Below are 20,239 nucleotides of genomic sequence, written 5' to 3'. Positions count from 1 at the left end.
AAATTGAAAGACTGGACTCTTCAGGTTCTGCTATCTCCCCCTATATCACTCTAGACTGTAGGGCCATCCCTATTGCCAGCAGATATGATCAGAAAAGGAGAGGCTGGAAGGAAGACAGCTAACAGATTAACGTATATTAACACAAAGACCATGTATTCGTTTCTGTGAGGATGAACCAATTAGAACAGATAGATGCAGTTAAATATATGCATTAAATTAAGGCAGACTATCCACCCTTCTTTGGCTGCCAAAGCCTGTGGAACAGGTTTATCTTTTGTTGAGAAGAGGCATGGTTACGCTGACAAGGTAGGGGTTAGGTTGGCACACTGCTAAGTGATTTTGGCATACAGGACTCCCCTTTGAGCGAAGATATGACAATGTCATACTGACTTTTAAAAAAAAGCTTTAACAACTGTTTGGAGAAAATAACTTTTAGTCATGTTTTATTAAAGAAAATAAAATATCCATATGCTCACTTAAAAAAACAAAGCTAAGGTTCCCTTTAGTGGGGGAATATTAAATAGTTTTGGTCCCTACAGTCTGGATTGGTATAGGAGAAAGTAGCAGAAAGTGACATTTGTTCTTGCCTGTAAGGTTGTGGTTCTGCTAGGCCCTCTTAAACCAATCCATATGGTTCACTCTAAGAAAAAAAATGAAAAAACAAAAACAACAAAAAAGAGCACCATAGTCATTGCATAGTATGTGCTCAATGTGTTGAAATAAGGTAATTTCACAGATACATCTGCCCTTTTGTTTAAAATGAATATTCTTAAGTGTGGAAGACTAAATGACCCAGGGCTTGACAGCCATCTTCATCCAAGTCATCTGTCTTCTCTTGCTGGCAGGAGGGACACCTCTGAAAGTCTGGATTGGCATAGCATGAACTAGCAGAACCATAATTTACAGGTAACAACAAATTTACCTTCCAGACTCAGGACGAGAGGTCCACCTCAGGCTCCTCCCAAACCAGGAAGATCTGCTTCACCACTTCCTGCTCCAGGGCCACTCGTGAGGGCTATCTGGGAGCGACTCTCCTTCCCTGCAAGGTAAGCTGTCATCAGGTCCTGCAGGACACGGCCAAATCCAAACGCTGAGGGCTCCCCAGCACAAATGTTTGACAACCTCCACCTGACTGTCTGTCTGTAAAAAGACAACTGGGTGGGAAGTCTTAGTTTCTGCACTTCAAGAACATTTCCAGATGGTCCAATAGCCCAGATGGCTAATATTTAGACTCTCATAGAGGGCTGATACTCTGCACTTATGATGCTTTATGGCAGAAATACAAATTTCCCTCCACAGAGCTGCCAACTTACAACTTTCAACCACCCACAATCTTTAGTAACAAAGAGTTTAAGTGGGCAGACGTTAGTCCTGAAGTTGCACATAGGTAACCAAGAAAGAATCAATCCCAATAATGATATGGCAATGTACAAAGAGCCACCATTAAAATACCTTACGACTAACAGGCATATGGTCACTAAAGTACATCTAATAGAGAAAGACAAAATATTATTTTGCCAAAAAGGGGAGAAAACATTACAGGAAATTAATTAGAAAGAAATCACAACTCTTAAATACTACTTGCTGGAATTCGGAGGAAGTAGAAACAAGAAAAAACACTGTTCCCTCTTTCTCCAGAAAGTCCACTCATCCTGTGACTTGATACCATAATCTACTTTTTGAGGTGGTGGCAACAGGGAGATGGGGTGTGCAAGGACAATACAAAAGGAAATGGGAGGCCTGGGGTAGAAGAAAGATTAAGAATGAGGGAATGCTATTTACATGTGAAAAGAGCTAGGAAGCAGTGACGACTAATTTGAAAGGCATAAAACAGTCCATAATTTTTTTTAAACCATATTATACTGTTTCAGAATTGGGAGATTCCAATAGAAAAACAAGAAACATTTTAGAAAAAAGACTAAAATTTAAAAAAAATCTAGATTATTTAGGGTTTCTTTAAAACATAAAAAACAGATGATTTCTATATTAGAGTCCACTGCTTTCGTGCAGAAAATCTATTTCATGGCAACACTCAAAAAAGTTAACTCAGATAGAGCACTCATAAATGACAGAAATGAATTCAAGTTTTATTTCCATTAGAAAGAAATTCTGCAATCTAAGATGACATATTGAAGATTCTAACGAGTTAAAATGAACACAAAGTCATTTATTTTCAACTTTCAGTAGAGTCATGTATATGTGTGGTCAAGGCTAGGGGAAGAAACAAAAAATAGTTTTACTTGAAAGAGATTATTTTACTAATAAACACATAACTGAGAAATGGATTAAGAGTTTTACTATGAACTATTGTTACTGTATATACACAAACAAAAAGGCCTTTGTTTTTCTCCTTAAAGTCCGAAAACATAGTTGTGATACTTGTTGCAAAGAAATATGGATAACCTTATCTGCTCAAAACAGTGGGCGTGCAGGTGAGGCACCCAACAGAGGATCAAAACAGATCACGTAAGTAACACCAGGGGTATTTGGGGGGGCAGGATGAAAGAGTATAGTAAACTTAGCTTCAAGTTACAGCATATATGTGTACAAAGGACCTTTTATAAAATACAAAACTACAACTATCCTCAAGGGAGAAAAAAGTACGATGATTACATTTCTGGTCTTACCAATGACATGACCAACAAAACACCAGAGTATCAAACAAAATAAATCTGATTGTAAATACATGACTGGAGGAATAGGATTTCAGCTTTTGTATGTTTCATGTACATTTAATATTAGCACATTTTGGCCTGTGCTGCACGCCTAGGAAAACTATTTCACTTGATTTTATAAGGCAAATAATGGAAAGACGAGCGCATCAGTTTAAAAGACTATAGTCTTTTAAAAAAAAAATTAAGAGTGCTTTAAAGGTAAGTGTTCTGCATACACACAGACCAAGTGGAGGCTCCCCTGGGTTCAAACATATTACTAAAAGAAGAAAATCATCTGTGAATTTCATTCATATATATAATGTACCTAACTGGCATGTGGCACTACAGTAGTATTTTGGAGATTCTTTCAGTTTAAGGATAGTTATGGATACTGTTTTTAGGGGCTGTGAAATAACAGAAAACATATATATTGGTCTCTGTCCCTGGTTCCTGGTACAGAGCTCTTAAAACCTTTGTAATTTCCTAAGTGGTAAGAGCACTAGGAGCATCTTTTGTTCTCATATTTGGTCTCTGACCCAAGGTCCTGACACAGAGCTCCTAAATCCCTTGGAATTTATGGGTGACAGGAGTGTCTTTTCTTCTAATGAGGTGACTCTTGGTATATAGCTTCAGGATGAGAGCTGGTCACCAGAAAGACCAAGCTATGATTAGAAGCTTGGAACGTTCAGTCCTATACCTCATCCTCCAGGAAAGGGAGAGGGGCCGGAGACTGAGTTAATGACTGATCATGCCTATGTGATGAAACCTCCAGAAAAATCCCAATATACGCAGTTTGGAGAGGTTCTGGGTTGATGAACAAGTGGAGGTGCTAGGAGAGTGATGAGCCTGGAGAGGGCATGGAGGCTCCATGCCCCTTCCCACATACCTTGCCCTATGTCTCTCTTCATCTGGCTGTTTCACCTGATTCCTTTATTATATCCTTTATAACAGACTAGTAAACGTGTTTCCCTGAGTTCTGTGAGCCACTCTAGCAAATTATCGAACCCAAGGAGGGGGTCATGGGAACCCTGATTTAGAGCCAGTAGGTCAGAAGTATAGGTGACAATCTGGAACTCGCGACTGGTGTCTGAAGTGGGCGCAATCTTGTCAGACTGAGCCCTTAACTTGTGGCATCTGATGCTAACTCTACGTAGATAGTGTCAGAACTGAACTGAATTATAGGACACCCAGCTGGTGTCAGAGAATTGCTTGATGTATGGAAAACCCACACATCTGGTGTCAAAAGTCTTGTGTAGTAGGAGTGTGTGAGTAAAGGAGAAATACAGAACTGAACCTATAGGGGCTTAATTCAAAACCACATCAAGAAAAAAAAGGAGAACCAGTCCTGATGGCCTAGTGGTTAAAGCTGGACGCGCTCTGCTTCAGAGGCCTGGTTTGGTTCCTAGGCGCGGAACCACACTAGATTGTCTGCCACTAGCCACGCTGTGGCAGCAGCTCACATAGAACGGGAAGGACACACAATTTAAATATACAACTAAGCATTGGAGCTTTGGGGAGGAAAAAGACAAAAAAAAAAAAAAAGGACTTTACCTCAATGAAAAGCAAGTTAAAGCCCAAAGTTGAAAATTACAATCCAGCTACTGAAAAAAGTAGCAAGAGTTTCTTTATTTATAACAAGAGATAGATTAGATGATTTTTAAGATGCCTTACAGCTTTGTAACCATATGATTTAGGATTAGTGAAAAGTGCTATTAGCTAATTCGTGGTTTCCAACCTCAGAGACTGCCAAGGAAGGGGGAGCCAAGGGTCAGGGGCCAAGGCTCCGGCCACACCACCCCGCCCCTGCCAGACCAATCAATGCAGCTTCTTCTTATCCTAGCTGTGTTTACTAGGGAAAAGGGGAATTCTGCTGCTAAAAAAAAAAGCCTGAAAAATACCACCTAGATAAAATGAAAGATATACCAGATATATGGCAATCATAATATACAGATTCCTAAGTAGATATATTTAATGAGAACTGAGGCTCAATTTCCATTGCTAATTATAAAAATGTCAAGCACCGTTGTAATCAAGTAATCACAGCAATTATTGAAAAGGATATAGTCCTATATCGTACTTTGCAGAGACTTCATTCCCAGAAGATTAAAGACACACCATGGAAAGAGGAATTCTTCTCTTGAAATTCTATAACTTTAGAATTAATCACAATCACATTTAAGTGCTGGCAACCATAAAGCATTTACTTGGAACCCTTAATCCAGAAGAGGGTGGGTTACGTTAAAGAAACAAGGCATTCGAGGCTCTGCCAGGGCCCCATGCCCAACTCCTGGTGCAATCACAACAGCTCTGCTTCCACGTTACACACTGGAGGTTTTTTATTTTTTGGAAGATTAGCCCTGAGCTAACATCTGTGCCCATCTTCCTTCACTTTATATGTGGCATGCCTACCACAGCATGGCTCACCAAGCAGTGCCATGCCCGCACCCGGGATCTGAACCAGCGAACCCCGGGCCACCAAAGCGGAACATGCGAACTTAACCGCTGCACCACCAGGCCAGCTCCTGGAGGTTTTTTAAAATCATGTTTGAAAAAGAATCTCCTAGGAGCAGGGAAAGGCTCCCAAACTCTGATCAAGTTGGAGACAAGGCAGATGTAGAGTCTAGACGAAGGGGGCCCGAATGATGAACCAGACTCAGGGCAGGTGTTAAGTCTCGGAAGAATAGAAGATTGATGATACAAGGCAGGGTCTCGCGCTTCCAGCAGCTCCTGACAACAGGTTTTCTAAAGTCAAAGCCAATAACTCTCTTTGGAGACCTAGAAAACGATCTTGGGGGAGAACCATGAAGAGTCAACTCTAAAGGACAAAATCAAGTGCAGTATGAGGTCTGACCTCTAAACCAAATGGCTTCAAATGAAGATGCTGGTTAAGGCAACAACGCAAACCCACTTGTACTAAAATACACTAACAAATTAACAATATAAATGTTTTCCTATTTGATAAGGAGAAGGCAGTAAAGAAAGATGAGTGGACTAGGAAGGCACAGGGTGACAGATGCCTCAATTCTGAGCAAAAAAAAGGAGGCTCCACAGTATGATTATTAATAATCCAGCTAAGGTTAGCTGCTCTATTTTTCATCAGACAACACTTCAATCTTAAAAAAGCAAACTCAAAAACAAAATCAATCAATTTTAGTATCAGAGATTTTCTTGCAAAGAACTTTAATATAGTATTACTATTCAAAGATAAAGACATGAAAAAAGTGATGTTTTTGGGACTCTGAAATGCTATTTTTTAAATATCCTGACTACTTAGGTAAAATAGCTTGACATGGTTTATGATATTAAAACATAAAAAACAGACTATTAAAATAAAGATAGGAAAAGAGATAAAGGCTATTCTGAAGGAGACAACAGACAAACATTCCAGGAATCTGCAATAAATTATCACAGCTGAGAACTTAATCTAGTCCTGAGCTTCTTAGTACCAGAAGGAACTATCCCTCAGAGGAGAGAAAGAGTTGCTTTGTAGTTCCCTTTAAAGCTGCTGCTGCTGTGTATTTAATATACCTCACAGATGTGACCCTATCATTAGACATTACAGTGAAATACATCACCTACTTCGCACTGAGATGAAGCATCTAAGATTCCACTTAGGCTGGTTCAGATAGTCAGCACGCGAGCATCTAAGGACTTAACACCCGTAGTTTCAAGAAAGAAGACTCGCAAATGAATCAACTCAGCTTTAATTTATGTTTCTGCCACTGAATTAATATTCTTGACCTTGCTCAAGATCCCTTATTGACCGTGAATGAAGGAAAATTCATTTGGATTTCCAGAGCAAGAAGTCAAGCTCAGTTCTGTCCACATGCTGTTATTTAAAAGTAAAGCCTTAACAAAATGCTAAGTGCAAACAAAATTTCATTCATTAATTTACTAAATTCTCTCTTCTTCTTATACATGGTCCGTAGCGGACAGAACCTTTAAATATAAATTAAACTTATAGTCGGGTTTAAAAAAGCATTGGACAGAATTACTCAGATAATTGAATCAAAAGGAATAGAATCAAAAGGAAAGAACTTATCATTAGGTATATTTTTAACATAATTCTGAATTATTTCAGATGTTCTGTAACAATTTACTTGCTAAAAACATCTTGCAAAGGGTTTTCCATGATATACAGCACATATTTCAGCCCATAAGAATATATTACTAATAGTTTCTTCTTTGTTTTTGTGATTTTACATTTGGAGACAAAAATAAAACGAAGAAAGAGCTTTCCTTTTCTGAATTATCAGGTCAAATCACAAAGATTTAGGTAATATAAATGATGGATGGTTTCTATTAGGTTGAACCACATGACATTGCTAATATGCAACCACTTTTGATATACAAAGGCAGCAATTTTATACGATTCAACTTAATATGAAAATCAGACGAGAAGAGTACTTTTCCTGGTTTAAAATAATTTCAGATTGCAATTTCTTTATACTAAGGTTTTACTTACAAAACTTACTGAAGTTATTTGTAGCTATTAATAAGTATAATAATTAATAAAAAAAGACATTTCCACTGCAACGTATAAGATAAAAACCTTCTAAGGATAAAATGTTTAGGTGTTATGCACCTTCAGATTTAATCAACTAGGAAGTATGTTAATACAAGGTGAGAAATTCCATACTCACATGTTTAAAGCAGGTAACTGGAGCTGCTATAAAGCTATTGCTATTGATGTAGTTGCCCCAGCTGAAACCTTCCATAGAGACTGCTGCTGAAACAAAACAAAGGTAGATATATTACAATGCTTAAATCTTCATAAGAAGGCTATTACTTTAAAATGTGAAATAATATGAAATTAATTTATCACCTTTAAAGAAAGTTTTCTTTTTTTCTGTAAGGATTAAAGAACTTCTCTAGAGAAACATGAACTTTAGGATACATCATATTTGCAAACAAACAGCAGTTTGAGTCTTCTTCACACAACACGTGCTCCTTGGGACGGAGTAAGAGCTCTCCAGTTAGGAAAGGCAGAGAACAGCGGAGAGCAGAGGTGTTCAGGCTAACAAACGCTGCCATGGCTGCCTTTGTGTCTTTATTCCCACGCAGCTCTTACTGTGCACCTTGGTGACATGTCCATCCAGCATCTACCATTTAATACATTTACTGCCTTTCTCCCTGCTTACCTCTTTACCTTTGCACTCCTGTTAAGAATCTTCCATTAGAAATGGTCCTTTCTTATTACTCTCTTCTCCCCAACCCCTTTGAAGCCTGCTAAATGTCCTACTTCTTTGCCAATTATCTCCACAATGCTCTCTACCATCCATGGCGTAGAGAATCAGTACATAAAAAATAAATAATAAACCAAATAAAAAACATTAATATTAAGGAGATTGCCACAAGTACTAGAACTTGTGAATGCAACTATTCTCTTCTAGAATAATTTACTGATACCAAAACCATCATCAGGAAGCCTAATGTCATAATGCGTTAACAGGGCATAGAAACAGCTTAGATAACCAGAATCCCAAATTAAAATGTCACTAATTAAAACCAGATGAATCAGTATCAAATATTTCACCTTTACTGCATTCACCCATATTACCTGCTTTAGTCTTTGCTTGATTTTGCAAGGTAGCTTGATACTGAGCATAGGCGGCTAGTTTAGCAACTAAAGGTTGTTTCTGAAGAACTTTTGCTTTCTTTGTTGGAGGCTTACCCTAAAACAAGAAGAGTTAAGTAAATAGGATTCTTTTTCATCCTCCCGGACACTGAAAACTCACTTGATTGCACACTACTCATTCTGCTTAAGTAAACATCGAGGGTTTAGAAAATTATTCAAGCGGAGGAAATACATAAAGAATTTTAACATGGGAAATCTTTTCTGGAGTTCTGCTACAATGTAGATTTCTAATATGGGTAGCAGAGCTGGCACAGACTAAAACAGCAATATGCAAATTAATATGTTAATAAAAAATTACACCCCATAAGATGTTAAAATATAGGCTGTGGTGGATACTTGATTCCTTCTTATACTAGATAAAACCAGTGGTTATTCACTCATGCAGGTTGCCAAGCATTGCTATTTATATGGTAAGAGAAGATAATTTAATGTTTAAAGAGCAAGTGACTGAGGTTTATACCTTTAGTGCTAATGCAAAAGATCAATGACAAAATGATCATTGGCCAAATTCAGTGTGACAAACTGCCATCCACTTGGGTACAGACCACTGCTCAGGATCTTTAGGTACTGTCTATCTGAAATATAGAAATACATCTAAGTGATGTATTTCCTTAATTTGGGGGATTTAAATAATCCTTTCAGTGCTATGTAATGATCACAATAAGTTAAATGAGAATAAGAAAAATGTGATCACTCAAGTAAAATACATTACAAAAATCAGTTACATAATGCCTTCAAAAAGTTTCTATGCCACAATACCAACAACTTAGTCAAATCATCAAATCTTCAGTCATTTTGTAGGCACTGATGTCTGTTTCAAGAAAGATGATTTTTTTTCCATATCATGAATGTTTTCAAAAAGGTCAGTTGGATTAACCAAATACATTTGGTCAAGGTATCATATGGGTTGTAATCTAAACTACAAAGCAAAGATGATGGGAACATAAAACCAAAGGGTAAATTATTTCCCCGCAAATGTTGAAAGATTCTGCCTTGATGTTAACTCAAAAGAAAACAAGGGGGGAAAAATGGATTCAATTTCTATATATAAAAAGTTGTTTATTATATTTATACTTGTTTCGAAAAAGCGTAAGTATTTTTAACTCACTTACACAAACAGTTCACAGTTTATTCTGGATAGTATGTCTTATCTATTTATAATAGCTGTTCAATTTTTAGACTGAACAAACTTTGGGACTCACCTATTTCCTAAAAATGTGGGGTGTAAAATGACAACTGGCCAATTGGGCAGAGGTGGAATGCAGTGAATCACAGTCAAATGACAGATCAACGGTGAAAGCCAGAGAAACGACAGACAGAAAGAATACGAAGGTCTCTGTACCGTTACCTGAAGTCTGGCCAAAATGCTTGCCTTCTTGGAGTTTGACGAATAACTTCTTGAACATGAAACGCTGCAGAAACGCTTTGTTTTAGAGTAAAAAGCATCTCGCACACCAACCATCCCACACATTTCGCAGGTAGCTAATTAACAAAATAAAAACATGGGCATTATGATAATATAATAACACCAATTTTTACCTAACAGTTTAATAATTTCTCCAACTGTCTAAAGGTTTTAATTTAAAAGTTTTCCTTAAGAGAAAATTTCTTCTATCTGTTACACAAATGATAAAATACCTACACAAAAATGAGAGAAAAAGACTGGTATGATGCCATGGCTAGGGGGTCCAGAAGGTCTGAAAATAGCTCAAGGTCAGAAAGACTTTAAAAAGGGTCAAAAGACACACAAATGTAAGTCAGATTCAACTAACATTTCCTAGTGCTCACCCAGCACCAGGAATTTTCATATACATCATGAGCTCCAGTGTTTGAAAGGATTATAAACAAAAGATGAAAAGAAATACAATGCCACTGAGGATTAATTCAAAGTACAGCACAAGCCTTTAAAACACTGCAAAGAGTGAAACCTAAAAAAAGCCAACTCCTGGAAAAATCCTAAGGGCAATGTGAAGATTTTCTTAAGTTATATTCAGAGGATGAGAAAAAAGGGATGGGTTCCAAGCTTGAGGTAAGTGCTCCATTATTCAGTGATGGAAGAAGGCAACAGAACTCTAACTATTATTGTGCCTCTTTGGTAAATCAGCATAATGGACAATAATCTGAAAAGCAAAATTAGAAGAACAAGGATCACAAGCTCAAAAAAGACAAACAGGTACATACCCAGCAGCAGACTGCAGAGTTATACGGTAGTTCCATTTTTAACTTTTTGTGGAATTGCCACATTGTTTTCCATAATGGCTGCACCAATTTACATTCTCACCAGGAGTGTACAAGCCTTCCCCTTTCTCCACATCCTTGCCAACACTTGTTAATTCTTGTCTTTTTGATAGAAGCCATCCTAACAGGTGTGAGGTGGTATCTCACTGTGGTTTTGATTTGCATTTCCCTGATTACTAGTGATGCTGAGCACCTTTTCATGTACCTAATGGCCATTTTTATATCTCTTTTGGAAAAATGTCTATTCAGGTCCTTTGCCCATTTTTTAATTGGGTTATTTACTTATTTGCTATCGAGTTAAATGAGTTCTTTATCTATTTTATTAATCCCTTATCAGATACAAGGTTTGCAAATATTTTCTCCCATTCTTTCGGTTGCCTTTTCAATTTGGTGACTGTTTCCTTCGTTGGGAAGAAACTCTTTAGTTTGATGTAGTCCCTCTCTTTATTTTAGCTTTTGTTCCCTGTACTTTTGGTGTCTTACCCCAAAAGTCGTTGCCAAAACCAATGTTAAGGAGCTTTTCCCCTATGTCTTCCTGGGGGGTTTTTACAGTTTCAGGTCTTAAGTCTTTAATTTGAGTTAATTTTTGTGAGCGATGTAAGATAGTGGTCCAGTTTCATTCTTTTGCATGTGGATGTCCAATTTTCCAAACACGATTCATTGAAGAGACTATCCTTTCCCCATGTGTGTTCTTGGTGCCCTCGTCAAAAATTATTTGACTGTGTGGGGGCAGGCCCTGTGGCCAAACGGTTAAGTTTGCGCACTCAGCTTCGATGGCCCAGGGTTTCACCGGTTTGGATCCTGGGTGTGGACATGGCACCACTCATCAGGCCATGCTGAGGCGGCATCCCACATGCCACAACTAGAAGGACCCACAACTAAAATATGCAACTAGGTACTGGGGGGATGGGGAGAAAAAGGAAAAATTTAAAAAAAAATCTTCAAAAAAAAAAATTAGTTGACTGTAAATCAGTACCTCGAAGAGATTAGCTGCACTCTCATGTTCAATGCAGCATTATTCACAATAACCAAGATAAGGAAACATCCTAAATGCCCTTTGATGGATGAGTGGGTAAGAAAATGTGGTAATCGGGGCCGGGCCCGTGGCGAAGTGGTTAAGTTCACGTGCTAAGCTTCGGGGGCCCAGGGTCTCACTGGTTCGAATCCTGGGCGTGGACGTGGCACTGCTCATCAAGCCATGCTGAGGCGGCATCCCACATACCACAACTAGAAGGACCCACAACTAAAAATACACAACTATGTACTGGGGGGCTTTGGGAGAAAAAATAAAATCTTTAAAAAAAAAAAGAAAAAGCATTCTCATTCTTTAAAAATAAATAAATAAAATAAAATGTGGTAATACATATATATGGTATATATTTATATATATAATAGAATATTATTCATTATAGAATATTCTTCAGCTGTAAGAAAAAGAAGGAAATCCTGTCATTTCTGACAACATGGATGAACCTGGAGGGCCTTATGCTAAGTGAAATAAGCCAGACAGAGAAAGAGAAACAGTGTATGGTATCACTTACATGTGGAATCTTAAAAAAAAAAAAAGCCTATTTCACAGAATGGTGGTTGCCAGAGGTTGGGAAGAGGGGGAAACGGGAGATGTAGGTCAAAGGGTACAAATCTTCAGTGATCAAAAGAGTAAGTTGTGAGGATCTAATGTACAGCATGTGACTATAGTTGATAATATGGTATTTTATACTTGAAAGTGGCTGAGAGTAAATCTTAAGTGCTCACACCACACACACAGTTAACTATGTGAGGTGATGGATGTGTTAATTATCTTGATCTTGGTAATCATTCCACAATATATACATACATCAAATCACCACATTGTATACTTTGAATATATACCATTATATCTGTCAATTGTTCTTCAATAGAGTTGGAAAAAAAGATAAACAGAAATAGAGTTGGAAAAAAAAATAATATAGCAAACAACTGTCTGAGTGCGTTCAAATCTCCACGCAAATGGGTAACACTGGAGGGACTTGTAGTTTAACCAGTACTTATACATCTATGAGAAATCACGGAAAAGATAAGGTGCCAGGAGATTAGGGAGGAACAAAGGGTGTCTAAGGTGGAAAAAGCGGAATGGTTCTCTGTTGTAAAATTCTACAACACATTATTAAAAAGGTTTGTGATCATCTTGGTAAAACAACTGTGCTCCCAAGGGAACAGAGTATCTTTGCCAAGAATTATACCTGTCAAACTAGAGCTCATGACTAGGATGTGAACTCCATCAGGGCAGGGACTTTATTCTGTATCGTTCATCTCTATCTCTAGTATATGAAACAGAGTCTGGCACATATAAAACTTTAATAACCTTATTTCCTTTTGTGATAAGAATCCCAGACTAGGGAGTTATAACCACATCATGGCAAGCTATCTATTAGTAGGAGTTAACACACTTGATACAATCTCTCATGTAGCTTTGTCAATAAAGGGCTGAGAAGTTTAAGCTGAAGTAGAAGACACTTAGGTAGGTTTTAACTGGTTGGATGACCACCCCTAGTGGGTCCTGATAAATGAAGTCAAGTTTTTTGATATGGTCTGTACCAGGCCCTGTGCTACTTAACTTCAAAGTCTAGAACAAGACCTACAGGGCATTATTATCGATGACACAGCATTCAATATTAGATGACAGAATTAAGAATCAAAAATTTCTAAGACCAAAATTTATTAAGAAAAAGGTTACATGGGGATCTTTAAAATCTTACACCTTGGGTTTAAAAAATCAACTGCAAAAGCCTAAGATTAGTTTAAATTGGTTTAGTTTGTGTGGTAAAGATCAAAAGGTTTCAGTTATTTGCAAATTCAGTATTAGTTTCAAAAAAGCTAAAGCAATTTTGCTGGTATGAACGGAAACACAATGTCCTGAAACAGGGAGATACAGGCTGAGCTGCCCCGTGCCCTCATCACACAGCGGGGCCACCCCTTTGCCTGAGGTCTTTTCCAGGACGTGGGACTTTCAATCCTAAAACCAGGACAGTCTCAGGCAAATCAGGACAAGGTGTCACCCTACACCATACAATCTGAAGTATCCCCAGAAGAAAGTGAGCAGGATGTTGAGGAATTAAATCACTGTGATACTGTGAGAAATGGCTGAAGCAACTAGGGTTACTAATGTACCCACGACACAAACTAGAACTAAGCATTCTAGTGTGAAGAGAAGAGATGTCATTGTAACGAGGACTGGAATTATTCTAATAATTCAAAGGGCAAAATTAAGACCAAAAGACAAAAGAGCAAGGATAATTTTGGTTCAATATAAAGAATCTTCTGGTAGTGAGAGATACCCTATCACACTGGCACTATTAAACAGAAAGCCTCGTAGGAGGAATTGTTACAGAGGAGACCTACCTTGACAGCCTCTTCCCACTCTCTAAGTCTATCCTACATGCTGTAAGGTGCACAGGGATTTACTAACCAACTACAGAATTTAAGTCCACATTAAGTTTCTAAACAGCCTTTTGCTTTCATCTCATTCTACTTGCTTTCCACCAGAGGTAGTAGGTAGGCAAAATAAAGAGATCCAACACAAACCCAGTGATCTGATCTAGACCCACAAGTTTCAGACTGTGTTTCTGCAAACTGCCCTCTAAAAATTCTTAGGAAGGGAAATGAGAGAAGAAACGGAATCAAACACACTCTCAAAGATAAAGCTGCATGACAGGTGAAGGCTGTTCCCCTGACGGCAGAAGTGTTTCTACTCACCCATGCCAGACTTGCCATCTGGGTAAGTGTAGACTTGGCCATTGTTTTTGATAATTGGGAGATTGGAAGGTAAAGGAGCAACTTCTTCTTCACTCTCCTCAGAGCTGGAGCTGCTACTTGTGTCCTCACTGCAGCTGTCATAACCGTCAAACATCCCGAACGAGTCTCTTCTCCTCCTTCCGGACTGTGAAGAAGGTTCAGTCTTAAAAGTAGAAGAAGTCAATAATACATGACACAGCACTCATACACACCCCCAAAAGACCTTAGTTGGAATGTCGGCATGTGAGATTTGAAAAACGAAAATCTAGCCCTGAGAAATAATAATTTTATTTTATAAAGAAAAGCTAAATGTCTGTGTCAAAATGGAGCCCTCCACTTTGGTGAGGAACAAATCTATTAGCTACTGTGTTAGCTAAAAAGAACAATGATGATGGCAAGAATACCGAATGGGAATCAGCACATCATCATGTAATTCAAGTTTTGCCATAAACTAGGCGTGTCACCTATGGACAGCTAATCTTCGACAAAGGAGCAGAGGGCCTACAATGGAGAAAAGAAAGTCTCTTCAACAAATGGTGCTGGGAAAACTGGACAGCCACATGCAAAAGATTGAAAATTGACCAGTCTTTTTCATCACACACCAAAATAAACTCAAAATGGATCAAAGACCTAAAGATTAGGCCTGAGACAATAAGTCTTTTGGAAGAGAATATAGGCAGTACACTCTTTGACATCAGTTTCAAAAGAATCTTTTCGGACACTGTAACTCCTCAGTTGAGGGAAACAATAGAAAGAATAAACAAATGGGACTTCATCAGACTAAAGAGCTTCTTCAAGGCAAGGGAAAACAGGATGGAAACAAAAAAACAGCTCACTAATTGGGAAAAAATATTTACAAGCCACTTATCCGACAAAGGGTTAATCTCCATAATATACAAAGAACTCACACGGCTTAACAACAAACAAACAAACAACCCGATCAAAAAATGGGCAGAGGACATGAACAGACATTTCTCAAAAGAAGATATGAATATGGCCAATAGACACATGAAAAGATGTTCATCATCGCTAATCATCAGGGAAATGCAAATCAAAACTACACTAAGATATCACCTTACACCCGTTAGATTGGCAAAAACATCCAAAACCAAGAGTGACAAATGTTGGAGAGGTTGTGGAGAAAAAGGAACCCTCATACACTGTTGGTGGGAATGCAAACTGGTACAGCCACTATGGAAAACAGTATGGAGATTTCTCAAAAAGTTAAAAATAGAAATACCCTATGACCCAGCCATCCCATTACTGGGTATCTATCCTAAGAACCTGATATCAGAAATCTCAAGAGTCCGTTGCACCCCTATGTTCATCGCAGCATTATTTACAATAGCCAAGACGTGGAACCAGCCTACATGCCCAGAAACTGATGATTGGATAAAGAAGATGTGGTATATATACACAATGGAATACTACTCAGCCATAAAAAAAGACAAAATTGGCCCATTCACAACAACGTGGATGGACCTCGAGGGTATTATGTTAAGCGAAATAAGCCAGTCAGAGAAAGACAAACTCTATATGACTCCACTCATAGGTGGAAATTAGTATACGGATAAGGAGATCTGATCGGTGGTTACCAGGGAAAAGGGGGGGTGGGGGGAGGGCACAGAGGGGGAAGTGGTGTACCCACAACATGACTAACAAAAATGTACAACTGAAATCTCACAAGGTTGTAATCTATCATAACATTAATAAAAAAAAAAAAAACTAGGCGTGTCACTTCTCTATAAAAAGTTTAGATAATAGGATTTCTTTTTTTAAAAAACTGTGTTGTAGGGCCGGCCCTGTGGCCAAGCGGTTAAGTTCGTGCGCTCCTCTTTGGTGGCCCAGGGTTTCGCCGGTTCGGATCCTGGGTGCAGACATGGCACTGCTCATCAGACCACGCTGAGGCAGCATCCCACATACCACAACTAGAAGGACCCACAACTAAAAACACCCAACTATGCACTGGGGGGCTTCGGGAGAAAAAGGAAAAATAAAAAACAAAGAACAAAAACAAACAAAAAACCTGTGTGGAGGGGCCAGCCTGGTGGCCTAGTAGTTAAGTTTGCAGGCTCAGCTTTGGCAGCTTGGGGTTCACAGGTTTGGATCCTGGGCGTGGACCTACACACTGCTCATTAAGCCATACTGTGGTGGCATCTCACGTACAAAACAGAGGAAGACTGGCACAGATGTTAGCTCAGCAACAATCTTCCTTAAGCAAAAAGAGGAAGATAGGCAATGCTGCCACAGCATGGCTGACGAGTGGTGTAGGTCCATGTCCGGGATCCAAACCTGGAAACCTGGGCTGCCAAAGTGGAGCACACTGAACTTAACCATGGGGCCAACCCCCTCATTTTTCTCCTTTAACATAAACAATGGTTAAAAAAAACCCAATTATCTCAAGCTAAACATTATTTCCTTTTCAAAGGAAAGGCACAAAGAAACGATATCATCTTCAGTGAATGCTACTTATTAATGCTCCTCTAAAAGATGTTTCCTCACTCAAGTCACAAAAAAACTGCCAACTAATATTGCCACCCCAACCTTTTCTGAAACAAACTCCAAAACTTCAAGTTTAGTGAGGAAAGTCAACAGAAAGTAAGAGACCACAAAGAGAAAAAAACCAGAATGTGTGAAATGAAAAAAAAAAAAATCAAACCATCAGTAAACAGACAGTGAGATAGAGTGAAAACTATTAACCAAAAAAATCTTTAGAGTTTGTCACCTCTCCTTATTCTTTTCCTTCAGTTAACATTCTTTTTGTATCATCTTACACTTTATGCATAATTTCTTTTCTGGCTAGTTTAACTTCTTAACATGACCAGTGAGAGAGCTGAAATCTGTTGTCCAAAGTTTGATGAGACATAACCATGCAGATGGGTCTCTTAGTATTGAATAAACTGTCATTTTCAGATATGCCAGTAATTGAACATTTGCATTGAGACAGGAAACTGATTTTCACTTCTATCAGGTATCATTATGAAAGTAACAAAATGGGTTTCTTAATCCACACAACAGAAATATCATATACCCAAATGAATACTGTTCTTTCTTTTTTTCCCCTAAGCTAACATCTATGCCAATCTTTTTTTTCCCTTCCATCCCTACAAAACCACAGTACATCGCTGAGTATAGTTGTAAATTCTTCTGGTTCTTCTATGTGAGCTGCCACCACAGGATGGCTACTGACAGACGAGTGGTGTAACAGTTCTGTGCCTGGGAGCCAATCCCAGGCCACTGAAGCAGAGCGCACTGACTCTAACTGCTAGGCATCAGGGCTGGCTCAATACTGTTACTTTAAGAAGTTCCCTGGGGGCCAGCCCAGTGGCACAGCGGTTAAATTTGCACGTTCCGCTTTGGTGGCCCGGGGTTCACCAGTTCAGATCCTGGGTGCAGACCTATGCACCACTTGGCAAGCCATGCTGTGGCAGGCGTCCCACATATAAAGTAGAGGAAAATGGGGACAGACATTAGCTCCGGGCTAATCTTCCTTAAAAAAAAAAAAAGTCATCCCCTTGGGAGGCTGTACACATGTTCTAATAATATTGCCACAACCTCCAACTTTCTTTCAGAGCTCTCCTTTAGACCCAATTTTAAAAAGAAAAACCTATTGTTTGTGATCACTTAGAATTATTCTCCCGTCCCCCAACAGTTTTCCCTAGCTAATTTAGCAGATTTAGTTCTGAGTAACTTCCTGGTATTTCTATAAACCAAACGTATCTTCAAAGAATCAAAATTTGCTACCACCAGGAGATTTCGAAAGAATAAATAAGACTCTGAAGGCAATTGGAAAGGAAAAGCCTAACAACGCTCTGAACTGGTAAGGTGGGAGGGAATGGGACAGTCCTGGGTCAGATGAAGTGTGGTGCTAAGGACACGGAAGTCTGACAGCCTTAGGTTTGAGACCCAGCTTTGCCATCTAGTACCTGTGAACTTGGGCACCTTAGGATTTTCCTCTCTTCTTCATTCACATTCCCCAACTCTTTATCAAGCATCTGTGTGTCTCACAGTAACGAGGCTACGACAGAGAGGCATACAGAGCAGACAAGATCCACGGTTCTCAAAGGTTACAGCCTACTGGCGGGAGAAATTCAAGCAATGCCACCTGATGACAGAGTAAATAACTAAGCCTGGGTAGTCAACTGAGATTGAGTGGTGAGGAAAGACCCTGAGGACAAAAAAAGGCAGCCACTTGAATATTCTAGGCAAAAGAAAGAGCAAGACAAAGACTTCCAGGCTGGAATACACTTGGTGCATTGAAAGGTGGGAGATGAGGCTGGAGGAGGATGCAATGACCAGATCACAAAGGGCCCTTGAAAGCCAGAGTAAAGAACTCACGTATTTTTCTCCCTGAGGGTAATGGAAAGACATATGAAATATTTATCACAGTGCCTGGAATACATACTTAAACACTGGCTAGCCTTCTAAGTTCTAACAAATTCATACAGCCCACCTCCATGCAAAAATGATCTTTTATACCCATAGTTTTCATACAAGTTTGTCCACTTTACAGGCAGCTTGGTTAGCAGCTAATGACATATTCATTGACCCTTAAATGTCAGTGTAAAATATCTTATTCTGACTCTACTTGTCACGGAATATAATTTTGAAATTTCAGGGGGTTAATTATTATGAACATTCTGGTTTCATTAGAGGCTGTTTCCATTAACACTGGGAAATTTTCTTTACTTCAAGGCCTCTTTGAACCTTTTCCAAATCATGTTCAAGGAAAATTGTTCTAGAGAAATGTTCTCTGACCTTTTCCACAGTTTCAGCACACAGAAAATGATCATCATACAATGTAACGCGAATAAGCCCCTGGATGCACCCAGCCTGAGGCCTCTGACTGTCCCAAGTATCGCAGGAATGAATATCTTGACATACACACAATGCAGGACACACTAGTTGGGACGCTGTGTTCTACTTGGGGAATATTGTTCCTTAAGTATTTTTTCTTAGATTAGGATGGAATACTTGTGAACTACACATATGAAGTGTAATCACTTTATCCTATGTAAAACTTACCATTTATTTACTGTAGGGGAACTTAACTGGAAACTCCTGCATCAGACCAAAACCTCTAAGGGGGCTGCAACTTCAACAAAATTTGCCAAGTGGGTGGGAAAAAAATTTGGACTACAAGCCAAGAGGATGACCTACAAGGGAGCCTTTTCTGCCCATGCTCTGGGTGGAGAGGCTTCTCTGAGATTTTGTAATCACAGGCCTGTCCTCCTGAGGGTGTCTCAGGTTATAACTTACCCTACCCTAGATGGTCAGGAAATCCCCCTAGGCCACTAGTGCTCCTTGCCACCAGCAAAAGCAATCCTAAACCATTTCAAGAAATAATCACCTACAATTCAGGGCTTTCAGTATTGCCACAGATTTTATCAAATATGAGGGCCCAATCAAATGTCAAACACACAATAAGCAATCCACCACAAGCCAAGTGTCAGCAGAAATAGATGAGGAATTCCAAATAGTTAGGTACCAGACTTGTGAGAGACAGAATATAAAATAACCATTCAAGAACCGATTAAAAAGAAAAATATTACTGAAAAATGAGCAAAGGAATATAAAGCAATCAGGCAGATTTGAAAAGAACCAAATAAAACTTTTGTAAATGAGAAATACCGGGGGCCGGCCCCATGGCTGAGTGGTTAAATTTGTGTACTCTGCCCTTGGTGGCCCAGGGTTTTGCTGGTTTGGACCCTGGGCGAGGACCTAGCACCGCTCACCAAGTCATGCTGAGGCGGCGTCCCACATAGCAGAGCCAGAAGGACCTACAGCTAGAATATACAACTATGTACTGGGGGGCTTTGGGGAGAAAAAGAAGAAAAGAAAGAAAAGATTGGCAACAGATGTTAGCTCAGGGCCAATCTTTATTAAAAAAAACAAAAGAAAAACATAACTGCTGTAAGTAAAAAGAACAAACTCA

At 39.0% G+C, this 20,239-nt stretch overlaps 1 protein-coding gene across 22 annotated transcripts in view; it reads right to left on the bottom strand.

Moving 5' to 3' along the window:
- Positions 1-20,239, bottom strand: part of MBTD1 (mbt domain containing 1) — a 66,661-nt gene that overhangs the window by 21,356 nt on the left and 25,066 nt on the right. For 7 of the 22 annotated variants that reach the window (XR_011493788.1, XM_014833583.3, XM_070482991.1 and 4 more), the window contains 4 exons: positions 14,266-14,467; positions 9,635-9,774; positions 8,215-8,329; positions 7,298-7,383 (listed from right to left, as the gene is read on the bottom strand). Coding sequence is in view for 21 of the 22 variants with exons in the window: in XM_070482983.1 (XP_070339084.1) it covers positions 7,298-7,383; positions 8,215-8,329; positions 9,635-9,774; positions 14,266-14,467 (543 nt within the window). In the remaining variant the exon portion in view is untranslated. The remainder of the gene's footprint in view (positions 1-7,297; positions 7,384-8,214; positions 8,330-9,634; positions 9,775-14,265; positions 14,468-20,239) is intronic. The other 15 variants (XM_070482992.1, XM_070482993.1, XM_070482987.1 and 12 more) reach the window with 6 other exon arrangements.

The sequence above is a fragment of the Equus asinus genome, chromosome 13 (genome assembly GCF_041296235.1).
Source record: "Equus asinus isolate D_3611 breed Donkey chromosome 13, EquAss-T2T_v2, whole genome shotgun sequence".
In the NCBI taxonomy this organism is placed as follows: Eukaryota; Metazoa; Chordata; class Mammalia; order Perissodactyla; family Equidae; genus Equus; species Equus asinus.
This window is presented reverse-complemented; position numbering and strand designations above follow the sequence as displayed.